Genomic DNA, 24,485 nt, shown 5'->3' with positions numbered 1-24,485 from the left:
TAGTGAAATCGTAGTTGGACAGTCGGGCCATCCACCGTTGCTCCAGGGTGCCCAGTTTGGCCGTGTCTAGGTGGGTCAACGGGTTGTTATCCGTATAGGCCGTGAACTTTGCCGCCATGAGGTATTGTTTAAATCTTTCTGTTATTGCCCACACAAAGGCCAGGAACTCGAGCTTGAAGGAGCTGAAATTCTCGGGGTTCCTCTCGGTGGGTCGGAGCTTCATACTGGCGTAGGCGATCACCTTCTCTTTTCCGTCTTGGACCTGGGACAAGACCGCACCCAGGCCTAGATTGCTGGCGTTGGTGTAGAGGACGGAGGAAAGGCCGTAGTCCAGATAGGCTAAGATTTCTTCTCCTGTCAGGGCCGACTTCAACTGTTGGAAGGACTCCAATCCGATATGCCATTCTTGGTCTGTCCCACGAGGAGGTCCTGCATCGGCGCAGCCATCTTCATATATTCCTTGATAAAGCGGCGGTAGTAACCCACCAGGCCCAGGAACTGTCTCACCTCCTTCACCGAGGTTGGCCGCGGCCAGCTTTGGATAGCAGTGATCTTCTCGGGATCCGGGGCTACGCCATCCGCACCCACCACATGTCCAAGGTACTGCACTTTGGGCTTCAGCAGATGGCACTTCGAGGGTTTCAACTTCATCCCATACTTGGCTAGGGTCACAAACACTTCTGCCAGGTGTTCCAGGTGGGCCTCATACGTCTTAGAATACACAATCACATCATCCAAGTACAACAAAACGGTCTCGAAGTTCAGATGCCCCAGACAGCACTCCATCAGCCTCTGGAAGGTTCCTGGGGCATTGCACATCCCGAACGGCATACTGTTGAACTCGCAGAGTCCCATGGGAGTAGCAAACGCAGTCTTCTCGTGGACCTCCGGGTCAACCGCCACCTGCCAGTAGCCGCTAGTAAGGTCAAGGGTAGAGAAATAGTTAGCAGTTCTTAATGCATCAAGCGATTCCTCAATGCGTGGGAGCGGGTAAGGCTGGGGCCACACGGGGACTACTGCGATCCCCTTGCATGACACTCGGCTCGTGCTGGCAGTACAGCAGAGCCAAGTGTCATGCGTGTGTCCTTGCAACTGAGGCGCGTTCGTGCGAGCAGACCTCAGCTGCGGGGGGCGGGCCGGCACTGAGGAGGGGAGGTAGGGATTTATCTCCCTCTCTCCTGCATAGCCGGCTATTGCCATTCTCGCACTGCACTAGTGGTACACCGGTGTACCGCGAGTGCAGTGCGATTTTTCTCTTACCCCATTCACTTGAATGGGTGCGAGAGAAAGAGTCTCAGCTTACAATCGCAGCATGCTGCGATTGTTTTCTCGGTCCAATTAGGGCTGAGAAAATAATCGCTCATGTGCGCTTACACACAGGCTAGAATTGGTCCGAGGGGAATGCGATGTTTTATAGCACTCCACTCGCACTGTTTTTCTCGCCGTGTGGCTTAGGCCTTAGCGTCTTTATGTGTTATCTGATTGATCTTCCGGTAGTCCACACATATCCTCATGGTGCCGTCCTTCTTTCTTACCAGCACCAAGAGAGCTGCCCAGAGACTGCAACTATCCCGAATGACCCCTGCCTCCTTCATGCTCCTTCATGTTCCTCAGCATATCCTTAGCGCAATGGTAGTGTGTCGGGGGAATGGGTCTATACCTTTCCTTAATGGGCAGATGGGCTCCCGTGGAGATATGGTGTTGAACCCCTTTTATCCTCCCGAAATCTAGTGGATGCTTGCTGAAGACCTGCCCGTACTCCTACACTACTCTATACACCCCTTCTTTGTGATGTATGGGCGTGGCCTCAGTGCCAACATGCAGCTCCTGGCACCACTCCTCCTTGTATGCGGGTTGAGGATCACTATCAGGGTAGAGTGTAGTGGTCGTGGGGGTGGTGTTCTGGATATCATGTGCATTTACCGTGAACAACTTGGCTATGGTGGCGTAGCGGGGGAGCCTAACCTCTTCCTCTCCGCAATTCATCACTCGCACGGCCACTCTCCCCTTCTTGACATCAATCACTCTCCTGGCTGCCATAACTGTGGGCCAATGCTCCGACGGCAAGGGCTCCACCACTGCCGGGTAATCCTGTCCTTGGGGTCCTATTGCTGCCCTACACCAGATCATCATCTCGCTCCGCGGTGGCACCACCAAAGGCGCCGCATCCATCACCCGCACGCCACCAATCTCACCCGCATGTTCACCTGCTGCCGCTGCAGGAGGGCCCGGATCTCATGCTGCAACGCTCTCTGCCAGGCCCCTGCCCCACAGCCCCACAGTCAGGGTCACCTCCTTGAACCCCACTTGGACCATAGGAAGCCCATTGGTCGCAATAATAGTCAGGCTATCGTCTGGAGGGGCCAATTCACTATCATCCCAATACCGCTGCTACAACGAATAAGGCATAGTGGTTACCTGGGATCCAGTGTCAAGCAGGGCCATGGTAGGAACTCCATCTACCGCCAGGGAGATGATGGGGCGGCCTCCAATGTACCGATCCCGCCAATCAGCTGGACCATAGGGTCTACTCCTGAGGATTGGCCCTTGGCCTCAGGGGTTGCTCGTTTAACGGGCATCGCCTAGAGTAGTGGCCCGTCTTGTTGCACTTGTAGCAGACGGACGGTCCGTACCATGGGTCATTGTTCCTTCTCCGCTGCATCTAAGGGACGTCCTCCGGGCTGTCGGCGAGCTGGATCTTCTCCAGGGGCTTGACTCTCGTCGGTAGCTGGAGTGCGGCGAGGATCCAGGTGATGTCTTTGTTCATGCATTGGACTTGCGAAGTTAGCTCCTCCATCGCTCCGACGGGTGCAGCCGGGGCCGTTAGGGCCAAGAGGGGGGCGAACCGAGACTGGGGCAGTGTCGACCGGTCATTGGGCCGCTTCGGGAGTGCTGGTAGTTGGGGCCTGCAGGGCCTTGATGGCCCGCTCCTTCAGCACTGCAAAGTCTAAGTCGGCATGCTCCAAAGTCCATAACCGCAGCTGCTTGCGGTCCTCAGCAGACCCCAGCCCCTGCAAGAACTGCTCCACCAACATTTTATTGCTGTCGGCCTCACTGAGGGGGTTTACCCGCTTCAGGGTGCGGAGGGCTGTCTGCAGGCGTAAAGCATAGTCTCTTATACTGTCCACCGGCTGTCTGCCGACATTGATAAAAACTGCATTTGTAATTCCGCCTCCGTGCGGGTTTCAAAGGCAGCCTGGAGTTTCACAAAGATGGTGACCACCGAGGCCCGGTCCGCGTCGGCCCAGGTTTCCACCCCCTGCTCGGCCGCGCCGGTCAGCTGCCGTAGCACTACCGTTGCACGCTGTCTCCAGGTCATGGCATATAGATCTAGGATCGTGCATATCTTTTTCCGGAATACCTGCAAAGCGTCAGGCTTCCCATCGTACTGGGGTAGCCAGGTAGCACCGGGCACGTAGGGCATGGAGATCGGCATTACCTGGGCGACCGCCGGATCCGTGGCCTCCCCTGCTCATGCGACCGGAGCGAGGGCCGTCATGTTCCCCTCATCGAGTGCCACTGCTCCCGCAGCCAGCGCTCCGCCATCATCCACGTTGGGCGCTGACATTTTTTCTCCGTCTCCCCCTTGGTCTTTTTACAGCATTCTCTCTGCTCACGCTTTTCGACACTCTCTGTTCCCAGGGGGCGGGGCTTCGCTTTCGCGCCCTTTCTGCAGGGAAGACGGCTTAGGCGGGAAACGCAAGATGGCGGATTTCGGGATTTTTCAAGCAGATCACCGCTGACTTCAAGGCGCACTTCCACAGGTAAGTGGACTGGCTTGATCCTGTTCGTGACGCCAGAAGAGGTTGATGTGTACCTCCTCGCGCTCAGCTGCAGCCGAGACGCTCGGATCTGTCCTCGTGTGTCGGTGGCTCGAGCGTCTCCGGACCGGGGGTCACGTCGCTCTGTAAAGGAGGCTGGCGTGTTGAGTGGGGGGGGTTGTTGCTTTAGGTTAGAGTTTGTGACGCCACCCATGGGTTGTGGTGAATGTAGGCACCACCGCTGCTGGTTACTGGGCACCCCGGGGGAGATGTTGGGGGCAGCTTGGGATGTTAACCCCTCCGTGGGCAGGGGATGGTGGCCCCAGGACCCGGTAGATGTGGTGCAGTGGGGGTATGCGGCCCTCGGGCCCAGTAGTACTCACTCAGACAAACACACAGGAGTCTCTGGTAAACCAAACGGTGGATAGTCGGTGCCCGCAGCCGGTCGCTTTGGTCCCCAAACGGTTGATGGTGTCCGTCTTCTCCTGCACCTGTTGTAGACTTTGGACATCCACGCTTCAGCGACGGGAGCCCCGCTCCCCGGCGTGTACGTCGGGAGAGCCCGTTGCCCGCAGGCGCTGGCCCGTTGGATCTCTTGGCCATTGGCGGTGGCCGTTATCTGGAATCGGTGGGCTGTTGCCTTCTTTCGGGACTTTGGGCGGGAAAGGACCTAAAGTCCAGACCTCAATTACTTAATTAACGGGGTCCGGTAGATTCGGGACCGCGTTTCAGGGTCTGAGTACCCCCTCTTGTGATCCGGTTTCCAGCTGGTTCCCCGGTTCGGTACCGGTGGGCCACTACCCTGTCCCGGCTACCTACGGTTCCACTGGGCTGTCTTCCCGGCTCCTACCTAGGACACTGACAGATTTTACTCCACTTGTCTCCTCTCTCAACTACTCCTCTCCTCCTCCAAACAGATCTGCTTTTGTTTTCCTGCCTCTGGGCATGTGAACTCCTGGGGGCGTGGCCAACCGCCAGGCTCCACCCCCATGGTGTGGACATCAAACCCAGAGTGAGGTAACCAGGGTTTATTAGGTTGGCTGCTGTCACCTTATTTGGGGATGAGTGAAGTGCATGGGGCTAGTCCAGGGCGTCACATATGTCGTGGACGGGTGCCTCCTCCGCTGCGGCAAAGGGGCTGCTCGGGGCACTTGGATCCGAGATCGTGTGTGGGGCTCGAGTGGTGACCGGACCCGGGGCTCGTTCATCCGCCCGCCCTCGCAGCAACAGTGAAAAGGGGGGTATTTACAGCAGAGATAATTTTTGTACGTGACGCCACCCGTAGGTTGCGGTGATGGGATGGTGGCACCGCCGCTGCCTCTTGTGTCAGTGTCCGGGACCGATGGTGTTGGGCAGCAAGGTGGTATCCCCTCCACGGGTAGGGGAGGTGTAGTCCCGGGGCCCAGGTGTAGGTAGGGAGCAGTGCAGGGGTGCCGTCGGCGGGTTGGACCGGATGACACCGCTGTACTCACGATTAGGAATAATCCACACAGAGTCTATACTGTAAACCAAGGCCGGATGCCGGTTGCCGTTGGAGAGGTGCGCTGGTCCCACACACGGGTTAGCAAGGTAGGGACCCTTCCTCCTGCACTTGTTTCTTGCTGTGTGTTGATTTAACCCGCTTGGAACGGGAGAAATCCTCTCCCCTGCAGTTTTGTATACAGATGGAGCCATTGCCCGCAAAATCTAACCCGTGGGATTTTAATGGGCTCTTGGTGGACACCCTATCCCCCGCATTGGGCTGCCGTTTTGCTCTCTCTGGTCTTCTCTTTCTGGAAACAAGGCATGAAACCTTGTCCCGCTGGTCAATTAACAAGCTTGCCTTGTCCTAGGGTCCAGGTACCCCGCCTGTGCACGGCCTTCGGATCGGATTCCCGTCGTCAGTACCGGCGGGATACAACCCTGCCACAGTCCACTTCAGGTCTCCCACGACCAGATATCTGCCGTTTGCCACCTAGTCGGATCTCCCGTGGTCCCAGGGCTCCAGCCCTGACCACTCTGCACTTCAGCTCCTCTCCACTCCTCCGACTTCACTCCACTCCACTCAAATGACTCCTCAGACTACTCAGACTACTATCCGTGTTCCCTCCCCCTGTCACCTCAAGACCTCTAGGTGGGCGTTTCCATCTGCCTGGTCCCGCCCACTGGTGTGTCCCACCTGTCATGGGAGGGTGACTAGGCTTTGTGGCTGGTGTTCCTGTGTGTGGGATGTGGTGTTAATCCCAAGGAGGAGGCGATTCCTGTACCCTTGTTTGGGGGTACAGTCATCTGTAACTACCTGGTTTTGCCAGGGTGTCACATGTATACCCCACAGAGTTGTATGCTACCCCAGTAATATGTATGCCCCCCAGTAATATGTATGCCCCCCAGTAATGTCTATGCCCCCAGCACCTCTTGCCATTTATATACTGTAGCCCCCAGCCCATCCTGTGATGTATAAACAGCAGTGTCAGTGTGCTCTATGTGTGACCATGTCTGTTAGTGATGGCCACCAATCAGTGCGGCACAACCACATGCCTGGGAGGAGCTGGATGGAGACAAGCGGGGGGGAGGGGAGTGAGGCTGCTGTCTGCTTCCCCATATTAAAAATATTTCTAATATGTTTGTGTGTGTATAGGTATGATGTGTATCTATGTATGTCACTGAATATGACTGTGTATAGATTTATGTCTGTTTAGATGTATTTTTTGGGAATTTGTCTTTAAAAGGTGTAACGCCCTGGCAAAACCAGGTAGTCACAAAAGTGTACATCCTCCTTGTCACCACCGAAAACCCACACTCAGGTACAACACACAGCCATTAAACCCTAGCCACCCCCTCATGACAATAGGGACACACCAGTCGGCGGGATCAGGCGGATGAGAACACCCACCTAGGGGTCCTGAAGTGTCAGGGGCAGGAACTCAGTCAGTGACAAGAGAACAGTGTTGACAGTTGAAGTGAGAGGAGGGAAGTGTGCAGTGGAGTCAGGGGTAGCAGACCCTGGACTACCCGGCTAGGTGGCAGACAGTGAACAGCCACAGGCAACGGAGATCCGGTCATGGGAAACCTTAAGTGGACCGGGGCAGGGTTGTAGCTCGCCGGTGCCGACAGCGGGAATCCGATCTGGAGGCCGTGCACAGTCGGGTTGCCTGGACCCTCCCAAATACACACAGAACCGGGAGTGGACTTCTCCGTTCTATGCAAAGTCGTCCAAAACGAAAGACAAACACAGAGTTCAGGAGGAAGGGATACCTGTTCACTAACCTGGGTGTGGGACCCGAATACACCCTCCTACGGCAGCCGGTCACTGGCAACTTTGTTTACTATTGGAGTACACCATTGACCCCCGGTCCAACCCGGCCCGCCACCTCCAGCAGCCATCACTCCCGTGTCCAGACCGCGGGCCCCGGGTCTACACTTCCCCAACCCGTGGATGGGATCCCATGTTGCTGCCCCGCTCCATCAGCTCTGGGCGTCCCATCACCAGGCAGCGGGGGTGCCACCATCCCTCACCGCAACTCACGGGTGGCGTCACAGACACAACACCTCCCGTGTAAATTTCCCCTTTACAACGGTTGTGAGGACAGACGGCTGTGCGAGCCCGGGTCCGGTCACCACTCGAGCCGCAGCGGCGAACCCGGATCCGAGCAGGCCCCCAAGAGAAGTGGCAGCGGCCCCCACCTGCAACATATGTAAATGTACATATTTCTGTATGTGTATGTGTCGCGGGCGGGGGACAGATTACGGCAGGGGGGCTACTCGAGATGCTCGGATCCGGGTGGTTGCTGTGGCTCAAGTGGCAGCCGGATCCGGGGCTCGTGCAGCCGTCCGTCGCCCACAACTGAAATAAGGGGGGGTTATTTACAAGGGAGAGTTTGTCAGTGACGCCACCCGTGGGTTGCGGTGATTGTTGGTAACACTGCCACTGCCTTGGTATGGGGTGCCCGGGGCTGATGGAGCAGGGCAGCAGGATGGTATCCCCTCCACAGGTAGGGGAGGTGTTGTCCCGGGGCCCAGGTGTAGGTGATGTGCTGGGACGCAGTCCACAGGGATGGACCGGAGGATACCAGTGTACTCACTATTTGAATAAAGTCACACAGAGTCCAGATAGTAAACCAAGTGCCAAATACCGGTAGCCTCTGGAGGGGTGTGCTCGGGTCCCGCACAACGGTAGACAGGACAGGGGCCCTTCCTCCTGCACTTTTGTGTTGTCTTGTGTGTTGACTACTCTGCATGAAACGGGGAAAGTCCACTCACGGTGACTTTTCTGTGGGAGCTGTTGCCCGCGATATCTGACCCTTGGGATTTTAGCAGGCACTTGCAGACGCCTTATCCCCCGCGTTGGGCTTCCGTGTCGCTCTAACTGGGCTACTAGTGGGACAAGACTTGGAATCTTGTCCCCTGCTGGTTAATTGGAAAGGTGCTTGCAGCTGTCCTCGCCCTAGGGTCCAGGTACCCGACTGTGCACGGCCTCCAGACCGGATTCCCACTGTCGACAGCGGCGGGCTACAACTCCGCCCCGGTCCACTACAGTAGAGTTGAGCGATGTTCGAGTTGAACGGTTCGCCAATTTCAAATTCAAATGATTTTGGGCGGTGTTCGAGTCGTTCGACGAACTCGAACGATTTGCTTAAAGCTCGGCAGTTCGAGTTACCGTTCAAGAACGGTTTGATCACCATAAACGTGGCTTTCCACAGTAAGTATGTGCGCACGTTGCGTATCTGCATGTGTCCTGCGTCCCCAGCACAATCCCTCTCTCTTTTCCTACTCACCGATCAAGGGCGCCTCGCTGCACGGCTGTCACAAATCTCCAGCGGCGTTTCCTCTTTTGAAAATGGCTGCCGCTTCATTATTCAATCAGGTATTCCGTGCTTTCCCCGCCCACCGGCGCCCATGATTGGTTGCAGTCAGACACGACCCCACGATGAGTGACAGCTGTCTCACTGCAACCAATCACAGCCGCTGGCAGGCGGGTCTATATCGTGCAGTAAAATAAATAAATAAATAATAATAAAAAAAAATGCGGTTCCCCCCAATTTTGATACCAGCCAGAATAAAGCCACACGGCTGGAGGCTGGTATTGTCAGGATGGGGAGCACCACGTTATGAGGCGCGCACCACCCTAACAATATCAGCAGGCAGCCGCCCGGAATTGCCGTATCCATTAGATGCGGCAGTCCCGGGACTCTACCCAGCTCATCCCGAATTGCCCTGGTGCAGTGGCAATCGAGGTAATAACGGGGTAATCATGACAATCGTCTCCCCGAGACACCTTCCATGATTAGAAAACCAAAAAACCTCATAACCATTATAATAATGTATAGCCACCAGAGACTACCTCAAGTGAGGGGCTCTGGGGTAAGCACCTACTCGTTGAAACACATGAATACACAGGAGAAATAGAGTATATAAGGTGCAAAAATATAACAAAGTTTATTATAGTGCATGATTAAAATGACACACAAAAAATCATCAGGGTCAGGATAAAACCACAATATAAAACCACATGAAGGGGTAAATGTTCTATGGGGCTCGGAATGTCAGGAAAAAATGTCGGTTATAGAATATCAAGGACAAAGGACCATCCATGGAATAAAACTGATACATACAGTATGGAAAAAATCATTGCTCATTAAAACATCATGAGAAAGGATAGTAATGCTGGTAAAGTGCATGTGCTCAATCCTAACATAATAAATACCATGGGCAATGATACTGAGGTGGTTGTCCTGAAGTAAGGTGCTATCAGAGGCAAAGAGAGCTCCCAAAGGGGTATAACCATCCAATCTACCCTGAGGCCATCCTTCAACGTACGTTTCGCTTGGTGGTATGATCACAGTGGCTCCAGCTTCATCAGGAATAGGAGCTTTGGGAGCTCTCTTTGCCTCTGATAGCACCTTACTTCAGGACAACCACCTCAGTATCATTGCCCATGGTATTTATTATGTTAGGATTGAGCACATGCACTTTACCAGCATTACTATCCTTTCTCATGATGTTTTAATGAGCAATGATTTTTTCCATACTGTATGTATCAGTTTTATTCCATGGATGGTCCTTTGTCCTTGATATTCTATAACCGACATTTTTTCCTGACAATCCGAGCCCCATAGAACATTTACCCCTTCATGTGGTTTTATATTGTGGTTTTATCCTGACCCTGATGATTTTTTGTGTGTCATTTTAATCATGCACTATAATAAACTTTGTTATATTTTTGCACCTTATATACTCTATTTCTCCTGTGTATTCACCTTCCATGATTAACCTATAAGTGAAAGTAAATAAACACACACAGCGAAAAATTCTTTATTTGGAATAAAAGACAAAAAAAACCCTCATTTACCTCTATTAATCCCCAAAAAACAATCCAGGTCCGCAGAAATCCACACGACGCTTTCAGCTCTGCTACATGAAGATGCAGGGAGCACCGTAGAACACGAGCGCTCTGTGTCCTCTCTACATAGCACCTGAAGTGAGCCGCGCTGTCACCGGAGACTTCACTCTGCAATGCAGACGTTAAGATTACCAAATCTTCCTGTGTTTCTCATTAGAGCCAGTGGCTCAATGGTTAGACCTACCGCCTAAGAAGCATGAGTTCAAGTCCCGGTAAAGAATTTAATTTATTTTTAAATTATAATTATTATTTATTTATAATTATAATTTAATTTAATTTAATTATGCACTGAGGGGAGGAGCCAGACATCAGCTGTGAGCCACGGGACACACCTCTAAAATTGGAGCAGTTCACGGAATGAGGCTGCATGGCTCTCTCCTCTCTCTCTTCTCTCTCTTCTCTCTCTCTATCTTCTCTCTCTCTCATCTCTCTCTCTCTTTTTCTCTCTCTTTTTCTCTTTCTCTTTTCCTCTTTTACTCTCTCTTTTTCTCTCTTTCTCTCTCTTTTTCTCTCTTTCTCCCTCTCTATCTCTCTCTTTTTCCCTCTCTCTCTTTTTCTCTCTTTCCTCTCTCTCTTCTCTCTGTCTTCTCTCCTCTTCCCTCCTCTTCTTTTTCTCTTCTCTCTCACTTCTCTCTCTCTCTTCTCTCTCCTCTCTCTCTCTCCTCTCTCTTCTCTCTCCTCTCTTTCTCCTCTTCTCTTCTCTTTCTCTCCCTCTCTCTTCTCTTTTCTCTCTCTCCTCCTCTCTCTCCCTCTCTTCTCTCTCCTCTCTCTTCTCTCCTCTTCTATCTCTCTTCTCTCTCTCTTCTCTTTCTCTCTCTCCCTCTCTCTCTTCTCTTTTCTCTCTTCTCTTTTCTCTCTCTTTTCTCTCTCTCTTTTCTCTGTTTTTTCCCTATCTTCTCTCTCTCTCAGACCTGGTGATTATCAGCTGATGCGGTTACCTGACGGAATCAGCTGACACTATAAGTCGAGCGGTGAGTCTGGCTTTTTACCGCCCGGCCGGCTAAACTATCAGCTGATGCTGTCGGACAGGAGTCTGCACTGAAGTGTGTAGTTTATTTTTTGCACTGATGCATCAGCTGATTGTATAAAAGCCGTTTATACAATCAGCTGCTGTGTCATGTGATTCAGGCCCTTGAACCTGACACATCATCTGATCGCTTTGCCTTCCAGCAAACCGGTTAGATAATATTGGATCCGGATTGGACAGCGCGGAACCCTTGACCCAGGATTACTGTGGAGGGGAGTTCTTTATTTCAATAAAGATGGAGTCACTAATTTGTTGTGTTTCATTTCTAATAAAAATATTTTTCTGTGTGTTGTGTTTTTTTTTATCTGTACTAGAAATTCATGGTGGCCATGTCTAATATTGGTGTGACACCATGAATTTCGGGCTTAGGACCAGTTGATAATATACAGCTAGCCCTAACCCCTTATAACCCAGTGAGCCACCTGTCACCAGGGTAGCTGGAAGAGTTGGATACAGCGCTAGAAGATGTCACTTCTATGAAAGCGCCATTTTCTGGAGCGGCTGTGGACTGCAATTCGCAGCAGGAGTGCCCAGAAAGCTTGGATTCTAATCCCCAGCTGCCCAGTTGTACCTGGCTGCACACAAAAATTGGGCGAAGCCCACGTCATTTTTCTTTTTAATTATTTCATGAAATTCATGAAATAATTAAAAAAGAAAAAAAGGGCTTCCCTATATTTTTGGTTCCCAGCCGGGTACAAATAGGCAGTGGGCGCTCTGTAAAGAGCGCCCACATGCAGGAACGGGGAAGCCGACCATGTGCCAGCGCATGTTGCCGGTACACGGAGATGCTGGAACGAGCACCGCGTCCTGGAGAGATGCACTGACAGGACCTAGCATGATGTCTAGCCATGTGACCAGTCTGTAGCCAATGAGATAATCGACACGTGACTGGTCACATGCTATTTTGACGTCACGGAAGGTCCTATCATCAGTGCTGGTTACCGGAAAGACGCAGCGATTATCGGAAGGAAAGGCGGCGGGAGACAGAGTGCATTGTGTCCTGCATTGTGGGGACCTGGAAGTGTAATGGCAATGTTTATTAACTGTATGTGTACATGTATAATGTGTTTTTATGTGTTTGTGTTTGCCTCCCATTGTTTTCAATGGGGTTCGAGGGAGTTCGTCGAACGTAGCCTCCGTTCGACAAACCGAACTCGAACGCTAGAGGGGTGGCTCATCTCTACACTTAAGGTCTCCCTCGACCAGATCTCCGTCGCCTGTGGCCCTGCTCTGCCGTCTGCCACCTAGTCAGCTCAGGTAGTCCTGTAGTCCGGGAGCTACAACCCCCGACTACCACTCCACTCTGCTCACTTCCACTGTCAGCACTCAACTCTTTCTCTGTCTGACTCAGACTGACTTGTTCCCTCCTCAAACACCTCACAACCCCTAGGTGGGTGTCACATCTGCCTGGCCCCACCCACTGGTGTGTCCCTATTGTCCTGGGCAGGTGACTACGCACTAATTCTAACCTCCCACTCCCGGATCCAAGACTTCTTCCGAGCTGCACCAACCCTCTGGAACGCTCTACCCCAAGGAGTTAGGACGAATCACAACTTACTCAGCTTCAGACGCACCCTAAAAATGCATCTTTATAGGGCGGCCTGTCACACTCCCTAATCAAATCCAATTCACACAGTTCCTCTACAACTTCTCACAACATAACCCCACGTCAAACTCCATGGCACCCAAATGCATCTCAAGGTTCAGGCCAGTTGGTCCAGGAAACCATTATCTATCCCCCATTTCCGTGAGATGGCTGGATTGTCATTGTAAATAAGCACTTGTACCTTGCCCCCCCACATATCTCATTGTAGATTGTAAGCTCTCACGAGCAGGGTTGTCTTTTGTTTCCCTCTAAATATTGTATTTTCTATAACTGTTACTTGTTTGTATACGATCCTCCTGAATTGTAAAGCGCTGCGGAATATGTTGGCGCTATAGAAATAAAGATTATTATTATTTTGTGGCTGATTTATGTGCATGTGTGTGATTGTGTTGGAAGGCCAAGGAGGAGGGAATCCTGCATCTGGAAGATGGATGCAGTTTTCTGTGACAACTTGATTTTGTCAGGGCGTCACATATGTATGTGTGTATGTGTATGTATCTGTGTATGTATCTGTGTATGTGTATGTATTTGTGTATGTATCTGTGTATGTGTATGTATCTGTGTATGTATCTGTGTATATATCTGTGTATGTGTATGTATCTGTGTATATGTATGTATCTGTGTATGTATCTGTGTATGTGTATGTATCTGTGTATGTGTATGTATCTGTGTATGTATCTGTGTATGTGTATGTATCTGTGTATGTATCTGTGTATATATCTGTGTATGTGTATGTATTTGTGTATGTATCTGTGTATGTGTATGTATCTGTGTATGTATCTGTGTATATATCTGTGTATGTGTATGTATTTGTGTATGTATCTGTGTATGTGTATGTATCTGTGTATGTATCTGTGTATATATCTGTGTATGTGTATGTATCTGTGTATATGTATGTATCTGTGTATGTATCTGTGTATGTGTATGTATCTGTGTATGTATCTGTGTATGTGTATGTATCTGTGTATGTATCTGTGTATGTGTATGTATCTGTGTATGTATCTGTGTATGTGTATGTATCTGTGTATGTATCTGTGTATATATCTGTGTATGTGTATGTATTTGTGTATGTATCTGTGTATGTGTATGTATCTGTTTATGTATCTGTGTATATATCTGTGTATGTGTATGTATCTGTGTATATGTATGTATCTGTGTATGTATCTGTGTATGTGTATGTATCTGTGTATGTATCTGTGTATGTGTATGTATCTGTGTATGTATCTGTGTATATATCTGTGTATGTGTATGTATTTGTGTATGTATCTGTGTATGTATCTGTGTATGTATCTGTGTATGTGTATGTATGTGTGTATGTGTATGTATCTGTGTATGTATCTGTGTATGTGTATGTATGTGTGTATGTGTATGTATCTGTGTATGTATCTGTGTATGTATCTGTGTATGTGTATGTATCTGTGTATGCGCATTTCTGCGTGTGCATAGGGCCCAATGAGACTTTTGCCCGGGGCCCACAAAATCCTGGAGCCGGCCCTGCCTGCACAAAATGAGGTGCGCTCAGGACCTGCAGACTTCGCCTCTCATATTCAAATGTATGCGCGTTATTCAGGCACGCATACAGAACAGTGCGGCACCATGACTGAGGCGGAGGAGATCCTCAGCACCGCACTGACATCCGTCATCACTGGGGCCGCACGGAAGAAGAGGATGCACAGGCACCAGGTAAGCACTTCTGTGGACCCGAACATGACATGGAGAATCATTTTATATGCAGGGGCCGTGGTGTGGGAGGAGCAGTGTCACTTTACAAGTGACATTATCAGGCAGTGGGGAACAGGATAGGGCAATGTGGGACATAATAGGGCAATGTGGGACAGAATAGGGCAAAGAGGGACAGTATTGGGCAATGGGGGACAGGATAGGACAATAGGGGACAGGATAGAGCAATGTGGGACAGGATAGGATAATGGGGGACATGATAGGGAAATGTGGGACAGGATAGAGCAATGTGGGACAGGATAGAGCAATGTGGGACAGGATAGAGCAATGTGGGACAGGATAGGGCAACGTGGGACAGGATAGGACAATAGGGGACATGATAGGGAAATGTGGGACAGGATAGGGTAATGTGGGACAGGATAGAGCAATGTGGGACAGGATAGAGCAATGTGGGACAGGATAGAGCAATGTGTGACAGGATATGACAATGGGGGACATGATAGGGAAATGTGGGACAGGATAGAGCAATGTGGGACAGGATAGAGCAATGTGGGACATGATAGGACAATGGGGGACATGATAGGGAAATGTGGGACAGGATAGAGCAATGTGGGACATGATAGGGCAATGTGGGACATGATAGGGCAATGTGGGACAGGATAGAGCAATGTGGGACAGGATAGAGCAATGTGGGACAGGATAGGACAATGGGGGACATGATAGGGAAATGTGGGACAGGATAGAGCAATGTGGGACAGGATAGAGCATTGTGGGACAGGATAGAGCAATGTGGGACAGGATAGAGTAATGTGGGACAGGATAGGACAATGGGGGACATGATAGGGAAATGTGGAACAGGATAGAACAATGTGGGACAGGATAGAGCAATGTGGGACAGGATAGGACAATGGGGGACATGATAGGGAAATGTGGGACAGGATAGAGCAATGTGGGACAGGATAGAGCAATGTGTGACAGGATATGACAATGGGGGACATGATAGGGAAATGTGGGACAGGATAGAGCAATGTGGGACAGGATAGAGCAATGTGGGACATGATAGGACAATGGGGGACATGATAGGGAAATGTGGGACAGGATAGAGCAATGTGGGACATGATAGGGCAATGTGGGACAGGATAGAGCAATGTGGGACATGATAGGGCAATGTGGGACAGGATAGAGCAATGTGGGACATGATAGTGCAATGTGGGACAGGATAGGACAATGTGGGACAGGATAGGACAATAGGGGACAGGATAGGACAATGTGGGACAGGATAGGGCAATGTGGGACAGGATAGGACAATAGGGGACATGATAGGGAAATGTGGGAAAGGATAGAGCAATGTGGGACAGGATAGAGCAATGTGGGACATGATAGGGCAATGTGGGACAGGATAGAGCAATGTGGGACATGATAGGGCAATGTGGGACAGGATAGAGCAATGTGGGACATGATAGGGCAATGTGGGACAGGATAGGACAATGTGGGACAGGATAGGACAATAGGGGACAGGATAGGACAATGTGGGACAGGATAGGGCAATGTGGGACAGGATAGGACAATAGGGGACATGATAGGGAAATGTGGGACAGGATAGAGCAATGTGGGACAGGATAGAGCATTGTGGGACAGGATAGAGCAATGTGGGACAGGATAGAGTAATGTGGGACAGGATAGGACAATGGGGGACATGATAGGGAAATGTGGAACAGGATAGAACAATGTGGGACAGGATAGAGCAATGTGGGACAGGATAGGACAATGGGGGACATGATAGGGAAATGTGGGACAGGATAGAGCAATGTGGGACATGACAGGGCAATGTGGTACATGATAGGGCAATGTGGGACAGGATAGAGCAATGTGGGACAGGATAGAGCAATGTGGGACAGGATAGAGCAATGTGGGACAGGATAGGACAATGGGGGACATGATAGGGAAATGTGGGACAGGATAGAGCAATGTGGGACAGGATAGAGCAATGTGGGACATGATAGGGCAATGTGGGACAGGATAGAGCAATGTGGGACATGATAGGGCAATGTGGGACAGGATAGAGCAATGTGGGACATGATAGGGCAATGTGGGACAGGATAGGACAATGTGTGACAGGATAGGACAATAGGGGACAGGATAGGACAATGTGGGACAGGATAGGGCAATGTGGGACAGGATAGGACAATAGGGGACAGGATAGGGCAATGTGGGGACAGGATAGGACAATAGGGGACAGGATAGAGCAATGTGGGACAGGATAGAGCAATGTGGGACATAATAGGGCAAAGAGGCACCGTATTGGGCAATGGGGGACAGGATAGGGCAATGGAGGACAGGATAGGGCAATGGGGGACATGATAGGGAAATGTGAGACAGGATAGGGCAATGTGGGACAGGATAGGGCAATGGGGGACATGATAGGGCAATGTGGGACAGGATAGAGCAATGTGGGACATAATAGGGCAAAGAGGCACAGTATTGGGCAATGGGGGACAGGATAGGGCAATGGGGGACATGATAGGGAAATGTGGGACAGGATAGTACAATGTGGGACATGATAGCGCAATGTGGGACAGGATAGGACAATAGGGGACAGGATAGAGCAATGTGGGACAGGATAGAGCAATGTGGGACAGGATAGAGCAATGTGGGACAGGATAGGACAATGGGGGACATGATAGGGAAATGTGGGACAGGATAGAGCAATGTGGGACAGGATAGAGCAATGTGGGACATGATAGGGCAATGTGGGACAGGATAGAGCAATGTGGGACATGATAGGGCAATGTGGGACAGGATAGAGCAATGTGGGACATGATAGGGCAATGTGGGACAGGATAGGACAATGTGGGACAGGATAGGACAATAGGGGACAGGATAGGACAATGTGGGACAGGATAGGGCAATGTGGGACAGGATAGGACAATAGGGGACAGGATAGGGCAATGTGGGGACAGGATAGGACAATAGGGGACAGGATAGAGCAATGTGGGACAGGATAGAGCAATGTGGGACATAATAGGGCAAAGAGGCACCGTATTGGGCAATGGGGGACAGGATAGGGAAATGGAGGACAGGATAGGGCAATGGGGGACATGATAGGGAAATGTGAGACAGGATAGGGCAATGTGGGACAGGATAGGGCAATGGGGGACATGATAGGGCAATGTGGGACAGGATAGAGCAATGTGGGACATAATAGGGCAAAGAGGCACAGTATTGGGCAATGGGGGACAGGATAGGGCAATGGGGGACATGATAGGGAAATGTGGGACAGGATAGTACAATGTGGGACATGATAGCGCAATGTGGGACAGGATAGGACAATAGGGGACAGGATAGAGCAATGTGGGACAGGATAGAGCAATGTGGAACAGGATAGGGGAAGGTGGGACATAATAGGGCAATGTGGGACAGGATAGGACAATAGGGGACATGATAGGGAAATGTGGGACAGGATAGGGTAATGTGGGACAGGATAGAGCAATGTGGGACAGGATAGAGCAATGTGGGACAGGATAGAGCAATGTGTGACAGGATATGACAATGGGGGACATGATAGGGAAATGTGGGACAGGATAGAGCAATGTGGGACAGGATAGAGCAATGTGGGACATGATAGGACAATGGGGGACATGATAGGGAAATGTGGGACAGGATAGAGCAATGTGGGACATGATAGGGCAATGTGGGACATGATAGGGCAATGTGGGACAGGATAGAGCAATGTGGGACAGGATAGAGCAATGTGGGACAGGATAGGACAATGGGGGACATGATAGGGAAATGTGGGACAGGATAGAGCAATGTGGGACAGGATAGAGCAATGTGGGACAGGATAGAGCAATGTGGGACAGGATAGAGCAATGTGGGACAGGATAGGACAATGGGGGACATGATAGGGAAATGTGGGACAGGATAGAACAATGTGGGACAGGATAGAGCAATGTGGGACAGGATAGGACAATGGGGGACATGATAGGGAAATGTGGGACAGGATAGAGCAATGTGGGACATGACAGGGCAATGTGGGACATGATAGGGCAATGTGGGACAGGATAGAGCAATGTGGGACAGGATAGAGCAATGTGGGACAGGATAGAGCAATGTGGGACAGGATAGGACAATGGGGGACATGATAGGGAAATGTGGGACAGGATAGAGCAATGTGGGACAGGATAGAGCAATGTGGGACATGATAGGGCAATGTGGGACAGGATAGAGCAATGTGGGACATGATAGGGCAATGTGGGACAGGATAGAGCAATGTGGGACATGATAGGGCAATGTGGGACAGGATAGGACAATGTGGGACAGGATAGGACAATAGGGGACAGGATAGGACAATGTGGGACAGGATAGGGCAATGTGGGACAGGATAGGACAACAGGGGACAGGATAGGGCAATGTGGGGACAGGATAGGACAATAGGGGACAGGATAGAGCAATGTGGGACAGGATAGAGCAATGTGGGACATAATAGGGCAAAGAGGCACAGTATTGGGCAATGGGGGACAGGATAGGGCAATGGAGGACAGGATAGGGCAATGGGGGACATGATAGGGAAATGTGAGACAGGATAGGGCAATGTGGGACAGGATAGGGCAATGGGGGACATGATAGGGCAATGTGGGACAGGATAGAGCAATGTGGGACATAATAGGGCAAATAGGCACAGTATTGGGCAATGGGGGACAGGATAGGGCAATGGGGGACATGATAGGGAAATGTGGGACAGGATAGTACAATGTGGGACATGATAGCGCAATGTGGGACAGGATAGGACAATAGGGGACAGGATAGAGCAATGTGGGACAGGATAGAGCAATGTGGAACAGGATAGGGGAAGGTGGGACATAATAGGGCAATGTGGGACAGGATAGGGCAAAGTGGGACAGGATAGGGCAATGGGCGACATGATAGGGCAATGTGGGACAGGATAGGGCAATAGGCAACATGATAGGGCAATGTGGGACGGAATAGGACAATATAGAAACCAGCCAGATATCAATCCGGGAAGGACCTAGCCAAGGGGTGGCTCTTTTTAGGATACCACCATAACCACCATATTAAGTGGCCCTTTTAGTCAATATCCAACTTTTTGACAAGTTTAAAGATATGACAAGGGAAATACCAAGGCCAGGTATCCATCCACAGACAGCTGTTTCAGGGTATTGCCCCTCATCAGTGTGGAGTAGGATTCTGGCCAGGTGGGAGGACAGAATAGGGCAATATGGGACAGGATGGGGCAATGGGGAACAGGATAGGGCAATATGGGACATGATAGGGCAATGGGGGACAGGATGGGGCAATATGGGACATGATAGGGCAAAGAGGCACAGTATTGGGCAATGGGGGACAGGATAGGGCAATGGGGGACATGATAGGGAAATGTGGGACAGGATAGGGCAATGTGGGACAGAATAGGGCAATGGGGGACAGGATAATGCAATGGGGGACATGATAGGGAAATGTGGGACAGGATAGTACAATGTGGGACATGATAGCGCAATGTGGGACAGGATAAGATAATAGGGGACAGGATAGAGCAATGTGGGACAGGATAGAGCAATGTGGAACAGGATAGGGGAAGGTGGGACATAATAGAGCAATGTGGGACAGGATAGGGCAAAGTGGGACAGTATTGGGCAATGGGGGACAGGATAGGGCAATGGGCGACATGATAGGGCAATGTGGGACAGGATAGGGCAATAGGCAACATGATAGGGCAATGTGGGACGGAATAGGACAATATAGAAACCAGCCAGATATCAATCCGGGAAGGACCTAGCCAAGGGGTGGCTCTTTTTAGGAGACCACCATAACCACCATATTAAGTGGCCCTTTTAGTCAATATCCAACTTTTTGACAAGTTTAAAGATATGACAAGGGAAATACCAAGGCCAGGTATCCATCCACAGACAGCTGTTTCAGGGTATTGCCCCTCATCAGTGTGGAGTAGGATTCTGGCCAGGTGGGAGGACAGAATAGGGCAATATGGGACAGGATGGGGCAATGGGGAACAGGATAGGGCAATATGGGACATGATAGGGCAATGGGGGACAGGATGGGGCAATATGGGACATGATAGGGCAAAGTGGGACAGGATAGGACAATGTGGGACAGGATGGGACAAATGTGGGACATGATAGGGCAATGAGGGACAGGTTAGGGCAATGTGGGGCAGGAAGGGGCAATGTGGGACAGGATGGGGCAAATGTGGGACAGGATCGGGCAATGTGGGACAGGATGGGGCAAATGTGTGACAGGATCGGGCAATGTGGGACAGGATGGGGCAAATGTGGGACAGGGTAGGGCAATTAGGAAGGAGATTGTGAAAGGCAGCATAGTATAATTAGTATAATGAGGAGCGGGGGGACTTTATGCAGAGACGTAGTACGGGGGAGATATTATAGAAAGGGCAAGTTTTGGGGGGATATTATGGAAAGGTGAACTTTGTGGGGCTATTTTGGAGGGTGGATATTTTGTGCAGGAAGCAATAAACCACCCCTTCTGATTCCCCTTGTTTCCCCCAGCTAAAATAAAAGACCCTGTACTCACCTCTGGTGCTGGCACCGTTTCAGCACTCTCAGTAACCACGATTCGTGGCTCATATTACATAATGATATCACGGGGGCCCCACGTCCAATCACTACCAGCTTCTGTCTCCTCACCTTAGGAATGAACTATCATTTGAGGGAACATAGGGGGCCAGGATGGGGGCATTATTAAATAAAGGGGCCAGGATGGGAGATATTATTACTATATGGGGCCAGAACGAAGAACATTATTGGTTTATGGTGGCAAATGGTGAATATAATTACTGTAGGGGCAAATTAAGGGACATTATTACTGCTGTAATGTTATTTAATTTTGAGGATTCTGTCTTCCAAGGAGGGAACAAAAGTCTCACATAGTGTATAAATTGGGGAAAAAGTCTGGAGTGTGCTCTGGGAGTGATCGGCTATAGGTGACTGTGTGTTACTTTCTGAAGAGTCGCGTCATGGCAGGAAGAAATAATAGCCCACAGTGACGGATGAAGAGGAAAAGCAAAGATGAATACCTTCAGCTAGAGACGTCACTGGTAAATCAGTGTATTACACGTACTCATACACACACACACACCCACACACACACACACACTATATACAGAGCTGTTGTGTATAATGTCACGGGTGATCACTGTATGAGCTGTACACTCTATACAGAATTCCTGTGTATTATGTCACCGCTGATCAATGTTTTACCTGTACACTGACACTATATAAGCTCCCGTGTATAATGGCACTGATGGTAATATTAGTGTTATTAGTATTATGGTTTTTATTAATGATCCTTATTGTAGTAATATTCGGTCACTATATGGTGGTAATATGTGGTCTGGTCACAGTTTGGTGGCATTTCTCTGTTGTGTGTGCTATTATTTGGTCATTTATGTGGTCTGGTCATAGTATTGAGGTATTTCTCCCTTGTATGTGGTAATATTCGCTCATTATGTGCTTTGATTATGGTGTGGCGGTATCTCTCTCTTATATGTGGTTGTATTCGATCACTATGTGGTGGTAATATGTTATTATTCACGGTGTGGCGGTATTTCTCCCTGTATGTGGTATTATTGGTCTTGGTATAGTGGATTGAGTTGTGTCTGGAGGACATTTTTCTCTCAATCATTAAAGGGAAGATTATTCCCAGTAGAGATTAAATACTTGAATGTTTAACCCCTCCCTGTCCTGTGATAATTACACTGTAGGAAATATGCTAAGTAATCGCCTATTCTAAGGCCATGTGCCCATGTTGAGAATTTGGTCAGTTTTGTACCTCAGTTTTTGTAGACAAAACCAGGAGTGGTAAAATCAGAGAAGTCTAATAGAAACACCTCTGCATTTTTATCCCACTCCTGGATTTGGCTTAGAAATACTGAGGTAACAAACTGACCAAATACTGAGCGTGGCCTAAGGATAAGTGATAACTTATTCATCTGTGGGGACCGATTGCTGGGACCTGCACCGATCGTGCAACTCTTATCCCTTTGAAAGTGGAGCTGATGTCCGACTCGTTCCCTGATCCATTCATTCAATAAGTGATCACCTAACTAACCTGTGGATCGGTGATCACTTGTTTCAACCAAAAATGCCCCTTACTGCAAACTACTGTAATTGTCCATCAGTTATTGTGTGCACAGTCGATGGTCCACTATAGCGGGGATAATGGCTAACAGGTATTTGCATAACACTGTAGGGTGGGCCCCTAGAGTCAATTCCTCTGGTGGGCCCCAAACACCCCAGTCAGACACTGCCTGTCTGTACCCAACCATGTGCATGCAAATCACCAAACAGACAAGTACCGCAGTTCTTCCAGAGAGTATGGCAGCACTTCCACTGCCTCATAAACCCCTAGACTTGTATGGGTGTGCACCATCTGACTCCGGAGGGAATTTGCAGCATGCTTCAATGTTTTTTACAAACACATTCTGTCAGTGAAAGAAATGGGACTTCAGCACTTCCCCATTGAATAACATTGGTCTGAATGCTACCTGATGAAGCATTGGATAGCACTCGTCCGATATATACGATGGTGTGAGCGAGCCCATGCACCAGATTTCTGAGCAGGTTTTATCAGGAGCTAAATTGTAGATGGTTCTCAGTCTTCTACTGTGGACACTCGCCGTACCGATGACTGGGCAGGAAGAGGTCTGTGCAGCAGGTGGACACCTCATTGCACCTCATCACCAGTTGGGGGCGCCGCACCAGGGTCATAAATTGTAATGACTTTATACTAAATATTTATTTCCCTCCTAGATGCCAAGATCTCGATGCAACGACAGATGTCCTTCCGGGTACAGAAAATGTGATAGTAATACACCTCAGCCCTGCTGCTATTTCTGCATCTCATGTTCTGACGGTGAAGTGTCCAATAAGACAGGTGGGAAAGTTACATGAGGTCATCGGCCATTTCTACTTAACAAAGGCAGAGAGGAGAGGACAGATACCACATGTACATATGTAAGAACACACATGGCCAATTATCTCAAGAGAAGGGATGTGGAGTAAAAATAATCCAACGTAGCTGAAAGTGCATGCCTCTCCCACACTTTGTGATTTCCTCCCTATCCTTGATCCTTTTTACAATGTATTGTAGATCCCAAAACTGGATCTGACTCGCCCACCCCAGGGATATGGGACACCCGGTGTCGGGCCGGACTAGTCCGGGGGGTAGTCAGTGATGGCGGGGCCCAAATCCGTGACCCTGGCGGGAGTCAATTAATATGGCTTCAGTGGGGGTGCTTAAAGTTTATATTCGTGACGCCACCTGTGGTTTGCGGCTATTAAGCCGCCGCTGCTGTATGGGGCCTCCGGGGGTGATGGAACGGCAGCAATGGTGGTACTGCTCCCCACAGGTGGAGCTGTGACCCTGGGCAAAAGTTGGTGCTCATAAGAGTCTATGAGGGTGTTATAGATGGTGCAGTGCAGACGAAATAATAGAGGCAACACCAAGGGGGCAGTTTCAAGTTGTTTACTCACAGTTCCTGGTTGGCAGTGCACTGATGCCTTTGGACTGCTGGAACCCCCTGTCAGGGACCTCCGCCGATCCCGGGTAGATCTGAGAATAAAAGCCGGTGCACCCTTCTATTGTGTTCCTCTCTTCAGCTGACTTCTAAGCCTTGCCTTTGCTGGATGAACCTGGCTTGGCCTCCGCTACAGCTTCCGGACAAGGGGGCTCGCCTAGCTGGAACTTGGCCCTCTTCCCAGAGGTTCTGCAGTGGGCTGGTGCCCTGGGGGCTTGCAACCACCCTGGGCCTCGGTTTTCACCTTTGGAATTGACTTCTCTTCCTCCAGTTTCTAGGGACCGTCCCCTGTGTGCAGCTTGATCCCTCCACCTGGTCTTTCTGTGGAACAGGCCCTGTGCTTGAAAGCTTTACAGTGGCCCTGGGATCCCTTCAGTGGTGTTCTGCTGTGGTGTCACCTGAGCCTATCTGGGCCTCAGGGTCTCCACCAGGAAGCGTCACTTTCTCTGCTGTTTCTCTTCTCA

At 50.1% G+C, this 24,485-nt stretch overlaps 1 protein-coding gene across 1 annotated transcript in view; it reads left to right on the top strand.

The window, feature by feature from the left end:
- LOC142303663 (vomeronasal type-2 receptor 26-like) overlaps positions 1 to 24,485 on the top strand; it is a 136,169-nt gene that overhangs the window by 98,569 nt on the left and 13,115 nt on the right. Inside the window, exon 5 of the mRNA XM_075345235.1 lies at positions 23,255 to 23,378. Within this exon, the coding sequence (XP_075201350.1) occupies positions 23,255 to 23,378 (124 nt within the window). The remainder of the gene's footprint in view (positions 1 to 23,254; positions 23,379 to 24,485) is intronic.

This window comes from Anomaloglossus baeobatrachus, chromosome 1 (genome assembly GCF_048569485.1).
Source record: "Anomaloglossus baeobatrachus isolate aAnoBae1 chromosome 1, aAnoBae1.hap1, whole genome shotgun sequence".
NCBI classification, from domain to species: domain Eukaryota; kingdom Metazoa; phylum Chordata; class Amphibia; order Anura; family Aromobatidae; genus Anomaloglossus; species Anomaloglossus baeobatrachus.
Note: the sequence above shows the minus strand (reverse complement) of the source record. Positions and strands in the feature narration are given on the sequence as shown.